The 14,725-nt window shown below is 35.5% G+C and overlaps 1 protein-coding gene across 6 annotated transcripts in view; it reads left to right on the plus strand.

The window, feature by feature from the left end:
• The window catches only part of LOC127834078 (uncharacterized), a 70,230-nt gene extending 60,080 nt beyond the window's left edge, over nucleotides 1–10,150 (plus strand). For 4 of the 6 annotated variants that reach the window (XM_052359657.1, XM_052359655.1, XM_052359658.1 and 1 more), the window contains 2 exons: nucleotides 213–329; nucleotides 544–10,150. In XM_052359657.1, the coding sequence (XP_052215617.1) occupies nucleotides 213–329; nucleotides 544–995 (569 nt within the window). In that variant the 3' untranslated portion in view covers nucleotides 996–10,150. The remainder of the gene's footprint in view (nucleotides 1–212; nucleotides 330–543) is intronic. The other 2 variants (XR_008027786.1, XR_008027787.1) reach the window with 2 other exon arrangements.
• Nucleotides 10,151–14,725: the final 4,575 nt, after the last annotated feature.

Below are 14,725 nucleotides of genomic sequence, written 5' to 3' on the forward strand. Positions count from 1 at the left end.
ATGGTTGGTCGGAAGACCATGTCATAACCACACCATACCTAGAGAGCATTTAAATCTACTAGTATACACAATGGTATGGTGGTTGCATGTGAGGAAAGGACTATCCTAGACATTCAGTTCAAAGGTCAAAGTGGCTTGTGACATGAAATTAGAACACTGTGTTTCCACAAACTGTTTTGTTCCATAAATGTATTTAAATGATTGTATTGCAGATGTGATGAAATCTGAGGCAGCAGTTAGTGCCTTGGCGATGGGTTATACTGCAGATCAAGTCCGGAAGGCTATCGAAACAATTAATGCTCGCACGCAGACATCTGTAGCCACAAATGGTATAGTGGTGCTTGCAATTTTATAGAATATATATAATATAAAATAGCAATCTTTACCTCTACATCTGTTGAGCAATTTGTTTACTTCATTTTGAACTTTTATACTGAAGTAAAAACTCTAAATTACTCAGAAACTGTTGGTAACATAAATATTATATGCATTTTGTAATACCATAAAATGAATTTTCTGCATACAAATCTGACCCACTTAAAGGCAACCATCAACTGAGCGGCCAAGATATATTGGAGGAAATCTTCCGGATTGAAGAGGGTTCTAGCACCACCAACAGCTCCGTAGCAAATACTGAGCATCATGAATCAGAGGCTGACAACCTTGAAGAACAAGGAGCTTGGGCCGAGACGATTCCTCAAAGGTCGCAGTCCGACCTTCTGCCTCTTGGGTCCAGCCGCCTGCAAGTACAGCAGCGTGCTGCCTCTGACAGTGTTGTCCAGTCAGACTTGGAGCGGAAAAAGAAGCGATTGCTGCAGGAAAACAAAATGCTTCGATCTGCGTCGCTTTGTACGCAGTGTCATCGTCGGGAGATATGCATGGTGTTTCTGCCTTGCGGCCACTTGGTGACATGTGAAGAATGCGGCAAAGCCACCAGGACATGTACAACCTGTGCGTCAAGGGTGAAGGGCACAGTGCGCACTTATATGGCATAAATAATTAATACAGACAATACAAGCTTCATTTAATTAAGCGTTTCCTATATAAACTTAGTCTGACTGTAACTTCCGATGAGTTTGGTTGATATAACGTAAAATGAACTGAACTATGGCTTAACCAGTACCACCGAGGGATGATTGGTTTTTAATAGATATCATCGGATTTCAAGCTTGTTAACTATTTTGCAGCGTCTCATGTACGGTTATAGACTTGCTCGTGCTCAATAACGCATCAATGAGACAGCTAGTTCTGTGCAAGATACATACTATAGAGAGAAACTTGTAGTATTCCTACCGTGCAGACATTTTTTGACCTGTTAAATGTGTGGTCTTAAGACTTGCATTCACCAGTACTGAACGGAAGAAATTCAATTTAGGTCAACTAGATTAAAATAACTTTGCACTCAAATCCGGTATTTTATTGGCGACACGCAAGGCATCTGCAATAAGATCATCTTCATCATTTTCATTTTTTTGTAAGACCATTCGAAATTCCTGGCTGCCTAACATAATGCTGCAATACTTATCTGATTGATGATGTCACTTCTCGGTATCTCAACTGTCACAAGGATGCATATGTAGACATGTCCTTGGTGTTTATCCTCCTCTGTGGACTAAAAATGTCAGCTCCAAATATGCCTGTGGTCTGACAGTGGAATCACACGTTGTGGTAAAGCAATGATCGCTTATGTTCTGTCGTTTGTTTTTTCAGTATGTGTTTTGCATTTTACGGTTTCAATGCTGTTCAACAATAGTTTTATGAATGCTATGAAACACAAGACTCAGTAATAATTTACAATTGTAAGACTTAACTGAAGGATTGTAAATAATGAATCCAGCTAAGTCCCCTGTGGTTTCTATTATCTTGTTTTATGCAGCTTAATTGCTTTATGCAGCTAGTTAGATGTGTTTAGTATTATGAATCATGAAATAGTGTCCATACTCAACATATTGTTGTCCATAAAACCCAATCTGATTTACATCACACAAGTTTTCACATTTCTGAGCAGGGGCAAAGACTTGCAGTTGACACTGTGATTCTTTGTTATTTCATGTGTCCTTTTTTTATTTATACATAACTTCATACCTATCATTTGCACATAATGATAATTTGGACTTGCATGCACATGGGTACCCAGATTTTGAAATTCAATGCTAAGTGTGCCCCTGTGTTTCAAGGTCGTTGGGGCCTGATGTATTCATTAACCTTTCTTATAAATATTGCTGTACAAGAATCACTGCTTGCTATTTTTGCCTAAGCTTTGCAGACAGGTGATAGCTAGGTGCCTATTTATTCAACCTTCAAAAACTTTTCCATTTTCATCTGAGTTTCAAACATGTTTTTTTTAAGCCGATGTGATAAATTTTTCCACCTTAAACTGTAAAAGCCATCTCATATACATGTATGTTAAATGACAGTGGCAGACCTTTGAAAACCTTTAAAACAATACTTTTTAAACACACCTTGTTAAACAGGTTGGTGGTGTTGACCAAAAATCCAACCAAACAATCAAACAAGCGTTGCTCATTTAATAGCAACTTCAACCATGACTCAGAACTCCCACTAAAGCCAAGTAGACATTATATATATTCATTCATTCATGCAAACATTGAATGATCGCTTAAATAAGTGTAGTGAAAGGATTGTTTTTTATAAAATATGTATACATCCTACATCTTTATTATTTAAAATTTATTACACTTAAGTTCTGCCTTTGGTACTGGATTCATCCAATTACAACGTTACCTCCATGTTAACCAGACAGTCCCAAGTCTGTGGAAGTGTGAGGGTTTTATCATTTTATGATAATTAAAACAAGAGCTGTGTTTGTGAAACACAATGACCCCTACTGCGCCGCTTTGAAGCCATATATTTGACCTTGAAGGATGACCTTGACCTTTTACCACTCAAAATGTGCAGCTGCATAAGATACACATGCATGCCAAATATCAAGTAGCTATCTTCAGTATTGCAAAAGTTATGTTAAAGTTTTGGGACAGACAAACACACACATACAATGACAGACAGGCCAAAAACCATATACCCCCGATCATTTGAATCCGGGTGCATAAAAATCGTATCTGTGAAAAAAAAACACATCTTAATAGCTGCATAAAACAAATAAAACAATTTACAGTAAACACTGCATCATTAAGTAGCTTTTACCAGGGCCTAGCTGGATTCATTCTGTGGATTCCTTGAGTTATATTTTACGAAAAGTCTGACATATACATGTATTTGTTGTTTTTCTAATTCTAAACCCTTTACATTCTTCTTTCTTTGAAATATTGTAAATGTATATATCAATATCCTAAAATCCTTTTGTGCTTATTTCATCCTAAAATCTTGTATTATGCCTATTTAGCTTATTTCAACGGGTTTGTCTTTTATTCTTATTTCAGGTGTATTGGTCTATTATGCGGATTTGATATGTGTTGGTATTTTGTGCTTATTTCAGATGTGTTTTTCTATTTTGCTTATTTCAGAAGTGTTCGTCTATTATGCTTATTATTATGCCCCCCTTCGAAGAAAAGGGGCTATATTGTTTTGCACATGTTGGTCGGTCGGTCAGTCGGTCCACCAGATGGTTTCCAGATGATAACTCAAGAACGCTTAGGCCTAGGATCATGAAACTTCATAGGTACATTGATCATGACTGGCAGATGACCCCTATTGATTTTCAGGTCACTAGGTCAAAGGTCAAGGTCACAGTGACTTGAAATAGTAAAATGGTTTCCGGATGATAACTCAAGCATGCTTAGGCCTAGGATCATGAAACTTCATAGGTACATTGATCATGACTGGCAGGTGAGCCCTATTGATTTTCAGGTCACTAGGTCAAAGGTCAAAGTCACAGTGACACAAAAAAGTAAAATGGTTTCCGGATGATAACTCAAGAACGCTTATGCCTAGGATCATGAAACTTCATAGGTACATTGATCATGACTTGCAGATGACCCCTATTGATTTTCAGGTCACTAGATCAAAGGTCAAGGTCACAGTGACAAAAAACGTATTCACACAATGGCTGCCACTACAACTGACAGCCCATATGGGGGGCATGCATGTTTTACATACAGCCCTTGTTTAATGAGTGTTGGCTAATTATGCTTATTTCAGATGGTTTAGTTATAGCTCGGTCATTTAGGCTATTTTTGTTGAAGGGTATCAGATTTGATCATCGTCTAACTAACTATCTGATATGGAAGAAGTTAAACAGGTAAGTGTGGGTAAGGTTATTGGAAATTGTTTAAAAAAAAATGTTTGTTTACATTTATTATGACCCCCTTCGAAGAAGAGGGGGTTTATTGTTTTGCACATGTCGGTTTGTCCGTCCAACAGATGGTTTCCGGATGATAACTCAAGAACGCTTAGGCCTAGGATCATGAAACTTCATAGGTACATTGATCATGACTGGCAGATGACCCCTATTGATTTTCAGGTCACTAGGTCAAAGGTCAAGGTCACAGTAACTTTAAATAGTAAAATGGTTTCCGGATGATAACTCAAGAATGCTTTGGCCTAAGATCATGAAACTTCATAGGTACATTGCTCACGACTGGCAGATGACCCCTATAGATTTTTAGGTCAAAGGTCAAGGTCACAGTGACTCGAAATAGTAAAATGGTTTCCGGATGATAACTCAAGAATGCTTACGCCTAGGATCATGAAACTTCATAGGAGCATTGATCATGACTGGCAGATGACCCCTATTTATTTTCAGGTTACTAGGTCAAAGGTCAAGGTCACAGTGACTCGAAACAGTAAAATGGTTTACGGATGATATCTCAAGAATGCTTACGCCTAGGATCATGAAACTTCATTGGTACATTGATCATGACTTGCAGATGACCCCTATTGATTTTCAGGTCACAAGGTCAAAGGTCAAGGTCACAGTGACTCAAAATAGTAAAATGGTTTCCTGATGGTAACTGAAGAATAATAAGGCCTAGTATCATGAAACTTCATAGGTATATTGATCATGACTGGCAGATGACCCCTATTGATTTTCAGTTCACTAGGTCAAAGGTCAAGGTCACAGTGACAAAAAACATATTCACACAATTGCTGCTACTACAACTGACAGCCCATATGGGGGGGGCATGCATGTTTTACAAACAGCCCTTGTTAGTAAACACATTAATGTGTTGTAACGGTCATTGTATGTTCATATGAGGTAATATGTTGATATCTGCTGTTATCAATTATTTTTACAGTGTGCAAAGTTGTAACTTATGCACTACATGTATGTGTGATATATACATTTACTGAGTTAAATTTGGTACACCTGTATATATTTATTCCTACAGGCTATAATGCCATTTATTGCATGTACATTTGATGAATACCTTATTTTGTGTGGAAATTGTGGTAATTATTGAATTTTATTTTGACATATGTACATTTGTAAATAGACACAGTTTTGTTTGCAATTCTATAATAAATATTTTGATAATTGTTGCATACTGTTAAAAAATCTTTGCTTCTGAGACTGATGCATCAAGCAATTTACCAGTATCAAGGTTTTTTTCATTGCAACTGTGACATTGCGAAAATTATATAAATATACTGTTAAATATTACAAACTCGTATATTAAAAATGTTTATCAGTTATGTATTTTTCATATTCATGTATGTACCTCTTGTGAAAATGTGAACCATTCAATATTTATACCTGACATGATTGTGTACATATAATATTAGCGTCTTATAATATGAACAGTAGACAAAATAAGCGTATTAAATGGTTACTCACATTGTTATTATGTCAGTTTTCATGGAAATACTTTCATATTAAACATACGATGGGCTGTTGCTATTAAAACAATTTTTGTATACATGTACATAGTTTTCCGCCAATTTGGTTTATATATAGTTTATGTCTGATATCCCAGCATAAGTTTGAATTTTAATATTGTACTGTTTGTGTTTAATGTTAATAGGCCAACAAAGATGGATTACTTATATATCGTAGTCCATCTGCAGTGTGACAGTTTTAATTATAATGATATTAAGATTTACTTGTACTACTACGGAAATAACTATTCAGCATACATATAATCAGATTTGCTAACTGGGCTTGATATATGTTGCTAAATTAGCCAAGATCTTATTCATTTGTTGGGTTGGGCTAAGAAGTATAATTCATGTTTGTCTAATAGCCATTTAATGCATGAACCAGTTGTCATAATACACAGAATGAACATTGAAAAATCATTTACTGTTGACTACTATTGAATGGGTATGGGTATTTGTAATTGTAGAAGGCGCCTGTTTATGCATCAAAAATGTTCCTAATGTTTGTTCAGATGAAGGTGGAATGGATACTTTCTATTGTTCTTTAATGGGTCAAGTATCTCTAAGTTAGTGTCTTCTTGTCGGTTAATGTGGTATATGCTTATGGGATATAATCTGGTGGTATGGGATCCAAATATTTGACATAAAATCTAGTTGAAACTTGCTAAAAGTGTTTTTGAGTATTTTTGCCTTAAATATATGTTTTTATGTATAGAAAGTGTCATATATTTACAAGCAATTTCAAAGAACTGTTGGGGTTGTATGTTTGTTTCTGTTTTGTTTTGTTGTAGTTTTTTGTTTATGCTCCCCCAAAAAAATTTGGGGGAACATATAGTCGCCGCTTCGTCTGTCCGTGCGTGTGTCCGACCGTCCGTGCACAATTTTTGTCAGGGCTATTTCTCAGCAATTAATGACCGGAATTCAATTAAACTTTATAGGAAGCTTCACTACCAAGAGGAGATGTGCATATTATCAGCCGGTTCTGGTCGGATGATTTTTCACAAAGTTATGGCCCTTTGAAATTTTCCATTAACTGTACATATAGTGCAATTCTTTTTCCGGGCTATTTCTCAGCAACTAATGACCGGAATTCAATGAAACTTTATAGGAAGCTTCACTACCAAGAGGACATATCCATATTATCAGCGGGTTCTAGTCAGTTGATTTTTCACCGAGTTATGACCCTTTGAAATTTCCCATTAACTTAACATATAGTGCAATTCTTGTCCGGGCTATGTCTCAGCAACTAATGACCGGAATTCAATGAAACTTTATGGAAAGCTTCACTACCAAAAGGAGATGTGCATATTATCAGCCAGTTATGGTCTGATGATTTTTCACAGACTTCTGGTCCTTTGAAATTTTCCATTAACTGTACATATAGTGCAATTCTTGTGCGGGCGATTTCTCAGCAACTAATGACTGGAATTCAATGAAACTTTATGGGAAGCTTAACTACCTTGAGGAGATGCGCATGTTATTTGTGGGTTCTGGTTAGTATATATTTAAGAGAGTTATGGCCCTTTGAAATTTTTAAGTTGCTAAACAATCCATCGTATTATTTTGTCCAAAGTTATGCCCCTCAAAACGTTTCCTTTTATCTGAATATATAGTGCAATATTGTGACAAAAAAAAACTTTGGGGAGTATCACCTGTCTCCGACGGTTTCTTGTTGTTTTTTAGTTGGGGGGGGGGCTTATTTAGAAATTCTGATTGCTATATTTTATGTTGTGAGTATTCCTTGCCAACATGAGTATATTTCTAATGGAGATTGATTAAATTCATCATTAATACAAAACTTTATTACGTTAACTTTAAACTAGATGTTGGTTGCATATATAGACCCTTTTGGCTCTTGTAAAACAAATTACCAATTAGATAGATTGTTTCATTTAGTCACTTATCTGGTATAAAATATAGCTAATCCACCCCAAAAAAGTTCCATTCATATCAAAATGCCTGAAAGGAAAATTGAATGTGCACTTTTTGTACAATGAACAGATGACAGGAAGAGCGGCTTTAGACTGAAACGTAACTGTAAACCATATAATTACAAGAAATCGTTTAATGGTGTGTGCCTCAATTTTATTTAAAAATATTTTAAGTGAAAGACATTATTTTGATTTTTTCCTTGCAGACATTCATTCTGCAAAATTTACCATATGCAAATATTTTTGCAGGAATGAGAATTAAATTTTTGTTTCATAATATACCTTATGATATCAGAGGTTAAACTGTTGAAAAGCAACAGGTTATTATGCTCCCCAAAAATTTATTTTGAGGGGGGCATATAGTCGCCGCTGCGTCTGTCCGTCCGTGTTTCCGTGTGTCCGTCTGTGCACAATTCTTGTCCGTGCTATTTCTCAGCAACTAATGACCAGAATTCAATGAAAATTTATGGGAAGCTTCACTACCAAGAGGAGATGTGCATATTATCAGCGGGTTCTGGTCGGATGATTTTTTTACAGAGTTATGGCCCTTTGAAATTTTCCATTAACTGTACATATAGTGCAATTCTTGTCCGGGCTATTTCTCAGCAACTAATGACCGGAATTCAATGAATTTTATGGGATGCTTCACTACCAAGAGGAGATGTGCATATTATCAGCGGGTTCTGGTCGGATGAATTTTCACAGAGTTATGGCCCTTTGAAATTTTCCATTAACTGTACATATAGTGCAATTCTTGTCCTGGCTATTTCTCAGTAATTAATGGACGATATTCAATGAAACTTTATGGGAAACTTAACTACCAAAAAGAGATGTGCATATTATCAGCGGGTTCTGGTCAGATGATTTTTCACAGAGTTATGGCCCTTTGAAATTTTCCATTAACTGTACATATAGTGCAATTCTTGTCCGGGCTATTTCTCAGCAACTAATGACTGGAATTCAATGAAACTTTATGGGAAGCTTCACTACCAAGAGGAGATGTGCATATAATCAGCTGGTTCTGGTCGGATGATTATTCATAGAGTTATGGCCCTTTGAAATTTTCTATAAAAAAAATTCTTGTCCCCCCAACTACTGTGCCCTCAAGACGTTTCCTTTTATTTGAATATACAGTGCAATATTGTGACAAACAAAAAATTTGGGGAGCATCACCTGTTACCGACGGTTTCTTGTTCAAATGGTTTGCCTTTGTCATGTTACATTAAGCAAATAGCTGATCGAGAGCTGATAAGGACATCGGTTTTTCATGACAGACTGTTCAATTAAGGTATGTAAAATTCCTGCGGTCAGTATCCTGATCTACCGACAAATCACAACCTAATTGAGATAATGTGACTGCATGCAATTGTGACCATTAATTTCATTTTTTTTGTTAAGTGAACACACACCTCTATTTTATCAAAAAAAATGTGTAAAATAGATATTGAAATCTGAAATAAAGTATTTAATTTTCAAAGTTATTCCCTTATACTTAAAAATGTTCTCTTTTGTGGTGAATATAAGAGATTACATTTACACATAAAACACCAAACGCCCCTTTAGGACAAATTCATTGAAATCAAAAGACACATAATTGAGTGCTTCTAATATAATAGATAACAAAGTATACATGTGACGGTATAAAAATATTGAAGAAAATTGTAGTCCATAATAAACCTTATCTGTTCAAGACGTGAAATTTATATGCCAATAATGTATTTTACTTATATTTATATTTATTGCATTTATGAAAAATACAAAAGCAATCTTTAGTGAAAACATGAGGTTCCAAGAATATATATTACAAGTTTGATGCGGACAAAATTTATGTCTTATATTTTCACTATGTAATATAGATTTTTACATATTAAATGCACATTCACTAGTATGCCAACCGTTTATCAAAAAGAGAATAGTCTTAGAAAATATTATTTAATGTATGAGATCTTAATAAAAACAGACACACTGTGTGTGGTTAGTCATTTTTCTTCATATAATACGGTTTTCATCAAGAAGCCTAGAGATTGTTCTGTTCGGTCAGTGCTCATGCTGGAACACTAACTTTGTAATTTCCAGCATGGAACAATAATAGATTCAAACTGGCCAGTGAAAGTTATGGCTTGGCTTGTTAATTAACGTTAAGACGTTATTGTTAAATCTTTCGTAGTATTCATTTATGTAGCTTCATTTAATAATTTACCATTTGAAGCAAAGTAGCATGGGCCTTATTCAGTGTTTTACACCGTACTTGTTACGCAATGGTCATATCAATTACTGCTTCATGTCTTTTATAATATTTGGTTAATTTAAAAAAATGCATTGGGGAAAATGCCGTAGCCATGATTATATTATACTGATCTCTAACTGGTTTTATGTAAAATTATAATTTTGGTCTGTGTGTTTAATATAAATATAGTATTAGTTGTACTTTGTTTTCTATAATCCTATATTGTCATAAAAAATACTAAAATGGTATGTATAAACATGTAGTGTGCCATGTCTCGTTTACTTCACTCACTAAACTAAAAAAAATGTGATATTCACTGTATGGTGTTACTTTATTTTTTTCTTATTATGTCTTAAATAATTGCACTTTTTGAATTTATCATTTCCAGTATGACGTTTTTTTCTATGTGAATATATAATACATAGCGCTTGTTTTACCCTGATTAACCCTATACATACATACTCATCCTTGGTAGCTTGATAAAACATAAACATTTCTTGCCTTTCGTCTGATTTTATTTCCGTGTGTTCTTATACATCATTGGTTCAGGTCAATTGTAATCGGATGTGCATTTTTATGCTGTCTGGTGCACATTTTATCAACCTCCGCTCCGCGCGGTTAAGTGGTCTATTGGAAACACATTTGTGCGATAACTTCGGCGTCACAGGTAATACCTCCGTCTCAACGCTTACTTATTTACACGAGCCGAGTTGCTTGTTAAATCACATTGGTACACTTACAGACACGGGCTCGTCTGTACCGAACACTATCAGCCGTAATCAAAGTTAACAGTCTTCTGGGGGCGATGGTCGTATGAGAGAATCCCAATACACTATACAAATGAAGACACATCCTGGTCACACAGATTTGACTGGTTCCGAGCATACCTCATCAAATCCCATAAATGAAATAAGAAACCTGAAAAACTCTTCATCCTTCCATGTGTTTCTTGTTTCAACGAAGTTTATCGTATATAGGGGATGTTACCGCTGCAAATGTTTTTTTCTTGATGTTCACAATTTTCACTACACCAACGCACCTGCTACTGTACAAACAGGTTTTTATGTTTTATATTCCATTACATTTTATGACAAACATAAATTATTTATGATCTAACCATTTAGAATAAAAACAAACACATTTGTTTAGGTGTCATGACAAGCAGGGTATTTTATCGACAGAAAAAGAACGGGGCAAAAAAAACAACGCACAACTAACAGCATACAACACCAAGTACCATATATATTTACAAATCCAAACGAGAAGAAACAATTGTTTGTGTTTCATCCGAATCTCTCACGCAGTGATCCTAAGCGCCAACAGTCTTCCACTGCCCATGCTTTTTTAACACTATCAGATACACCGCTATTTGCAACAGCAGTTGCTTCCCCTGACCGAAATTAATGCAACCCGTAAACATTAGGTTTAAGTCAAATTTCACTAAAGATGTGGTGCAAAATATCTAATTGTCTACTGTAACTCATCTGCTTTGAGCCAACTAAAATGTATTTATTCATTTTCTTACCATTTGTTATGTTTCTAAACGAAACATATATTGCAATATCTAGAATAGTTTCAACCAAGATACATTTTTTCAAGTAGAAGACAGGGCATAAAACTGCATTTGTTTTACAAAATGTCAAAACCTGTTCGCCCTTGCACAATTGAACCATTTTACTATTGAAAATAATAATTATAGCACAATCCTCAAAAATCTTGTATCGCATCCTTTCAATTCAAAGTCCCCAAACCGCCAAACCCCCCAAAAAACGCACCAAACACACCGTTACAAATCTCACATCAAAGAATCAAAGCCTCTACACATCCGCTTTAGTCACTAAGCACCTCCGAACCAGCGGCCCAGAATTGGCCCTTTTCAATCCATCATCAGAAAACACAACCAGACCAGAATTACAACGACCACACGATCCCACAACCCCATGAGCCCACGAAATGCCACACACAATCGCGTCTACCCCAGAGGCAGACAGACATGAAACACACACACCAACATTTTAAATTGACTTTCTGTAACAAAACCGTTTCCCTTGCTTTCTTTTTTGCAAGTATTTTCCAATTTGAAATAAATATTACCTTTGCTAACTTTTTTGCAAGTATTATACTTTTAAAACTATTATTTTTAACCCTTGCTTTCTTTTTTGCAAGTACTGTTTTTGCTTTCTTTTTTGCAAATATTCCATTCCTCGTGTACTGTACACGACTTCGTAAGCACCAGGTGCAAACGGACATACACCAACATGGTTTCTATACATACTTAATGGCTATACAAAAACAACATCCATTTAATCATTTCTACACATATAAACACGTGAAAAATCCCAACTATACCATAAGTATAGCAAAACAGTCAAACCATTCATATCACCGATTCACATATAAACGACATATAGTATAGTTAAATTCGAATAGCAAGAACATTTCTTGAAAAAGGTCTTGAACTGAAACAGAGTGGTTATTACTCATACAAATAGTTTGCCCTTTGTCAAACACAATAATATCATTCTCAAAGTGCATTTGTACATTACCAGCCTCAAATAAGAATGGCCAAAAAACGCACCAAACACACCGTTACACATCTCACATCAAAGAATCAAAGCCTCTACACATCCGCTATAGTCACTAAGCACCTCCGAACCAGCGGCCCAGAATTGGCCCTTTTCAATCCATCATCAGAAAACACAACCAGACCAGAATTACAACGACCACACGATCCCACAACCCCATGAGCCCACGAAATGCCACACACAATCGCGTCTACCCCAGAGGCAGACAGACATGAAACACACACACCAACATTTTAAATTGACTTTCTGTCACAAAACCGTTTCCCTTGCTTTCTTTTTTGCAAGTATTTTCCAATTTGAAATAAATATTACCCTTGCTAACTTTTTTGCAAGTATTATACTTTTAAAACTATTATTTTTAACCCTTGCTTTCTTTTTTTGCAAGTACTGTTTTTGCTTTCTTTTTTGCAAATATTCCATTCCTCGTGTACTGTACACGACTTCGTAAGCACCAGGTGCAAACGGACATACACCAACATGGTTTCTATACATACTTAATGGCTATACAAAAACAACATCCATTTAAACATTTCTACACATATAAACACGTGAAAAATCCCAACTATACCATAAGTATAGCAAAACAGTCAAACCATTCATATCACCGATTCACATATAAACGACATATAGTATAGTTAAATTCGAATAGCAAGAACATTTCTTGAAAAAGGTCTTGAACTGAAACAGAGTGGTTATTACTCATACAAATAGTTTGCCCTTTGTCAAACACAATAATATCATTCTCAAAGTGCATATGTACATTACCAGCCTCAAATAAGAATGGCCAAAATGCTGCACTAGGCCATCTGTGTACCACCAAAACGCCATATGCGTTGCATTCTAGAAAGTGCAAAATTGTTTTTCCTACGAGATAAATAGGGGCATCAACCAACTCAAATCGGCACCCCAAAACTGTGTAAAGCAATCTGCTTCTGTTTCAAAATCAAAGAATTTTGAGTTATATCTTTAAGTATTTCCATTTTTAACAGTAGCCAAGCGATCAATCAAAATCGGACCCGAGCTACCATTTAAATACTCAAAGAAATCTCGTGAGATTTACCATTCATCTGAATTGCTCATTTTACTTATACTGGCAATGGAGTTTAATTCTCTTGGAATTCATTGTATTTCTAGTCCTATATTCATCTTCAAACACATACTAAAATGCTTAGTGCTAGATCATGTTACTCAATTTTAGAACTTCCTACCTTTACCAACTTTACACGTGATTCAGAGTCAGAAAACCTCTTAACAGCCCCCCACCCTTAAAAAATCCCATAGGCACGTAAAACTAGAACTACTCCATTAAGTATTCTATAAGTAGAACTTGTATTGCAATCGTCATTTGACCATATATCGTGAAAAATAAAACATGACATATCAACAATATAAGCCCCACCGGCAAAACCATTTGCATCACTGTAAACTTTTAAAACTTCGACACATGTAGTTTTACTAAAATGTCTTGATTGTATGCCATCTATGCGACCTAACCAAAATCTAAATTCGGAAATAAATAAGCTATCTGGTTCAAGGGCTATAACTCTATGCATTGACGGTCTAGAAACGATTTCAAAATAAAGATATCTAATCTTTACCTAGCCAGACTACCAATAACAGGCATCATTGAAACAATTTTCCCCGTACATCTAGCTAAATCCCTTGCCGAAACCATTGGCATGAAAGAAAATACCTTTAAAAGAGTATTTTTAAAATCAGTTATTCTTCTATCGAGAATTTCAAAAGAAAACATTTGGCTATCCCAGATTAATCCTACCCATTCTAGCCTTTGAACTGGTACTTATATTGACTTGTCCTCATTGATTACAAATCCAGCTTCCGGCTTCATTCACGGCTACACTTGATTGACTAACAACATGAGGGATGTCCTTTAATTCTTCAATACAGCCAGTATTTTACATATCCTGCACCGACTCGTTAATATCTGCTAATCTATCTGCTTTAAAGCTGATTGGTTATTTACAGATACACATTTTTCAGGTAATTATAAGAATGGTAATGCGTAAGCGCCGACAATACAGTCAATTATATCAGGATTGGCACCAATGATTTTCCGAAAAAAGGACATGCCTCTCTTTAAACTACAATTTACAAGAGAAAAACGTGAGAAATGATACTTTTCTTCACAATGTGCGTATTATATGTAAACCAAACACGTCAAACAA

The sequence above is a fragment of the Dreissena polymorpha genome, chromosome 6, assembly GCF_020536995.1.
Source record: "Dreissena polymorpha isolate Duluth1 chromosome 6, UMN_Dpol_1.0, whole genome shotgun sequence".
In the NCBI taxonomy this organism is placed as follows: Eukaryota; Metazoa; Mollusca; class Bivalvia; order Myida; family Dreissenidae; genus Dreissena; species Dreissena polymorpha.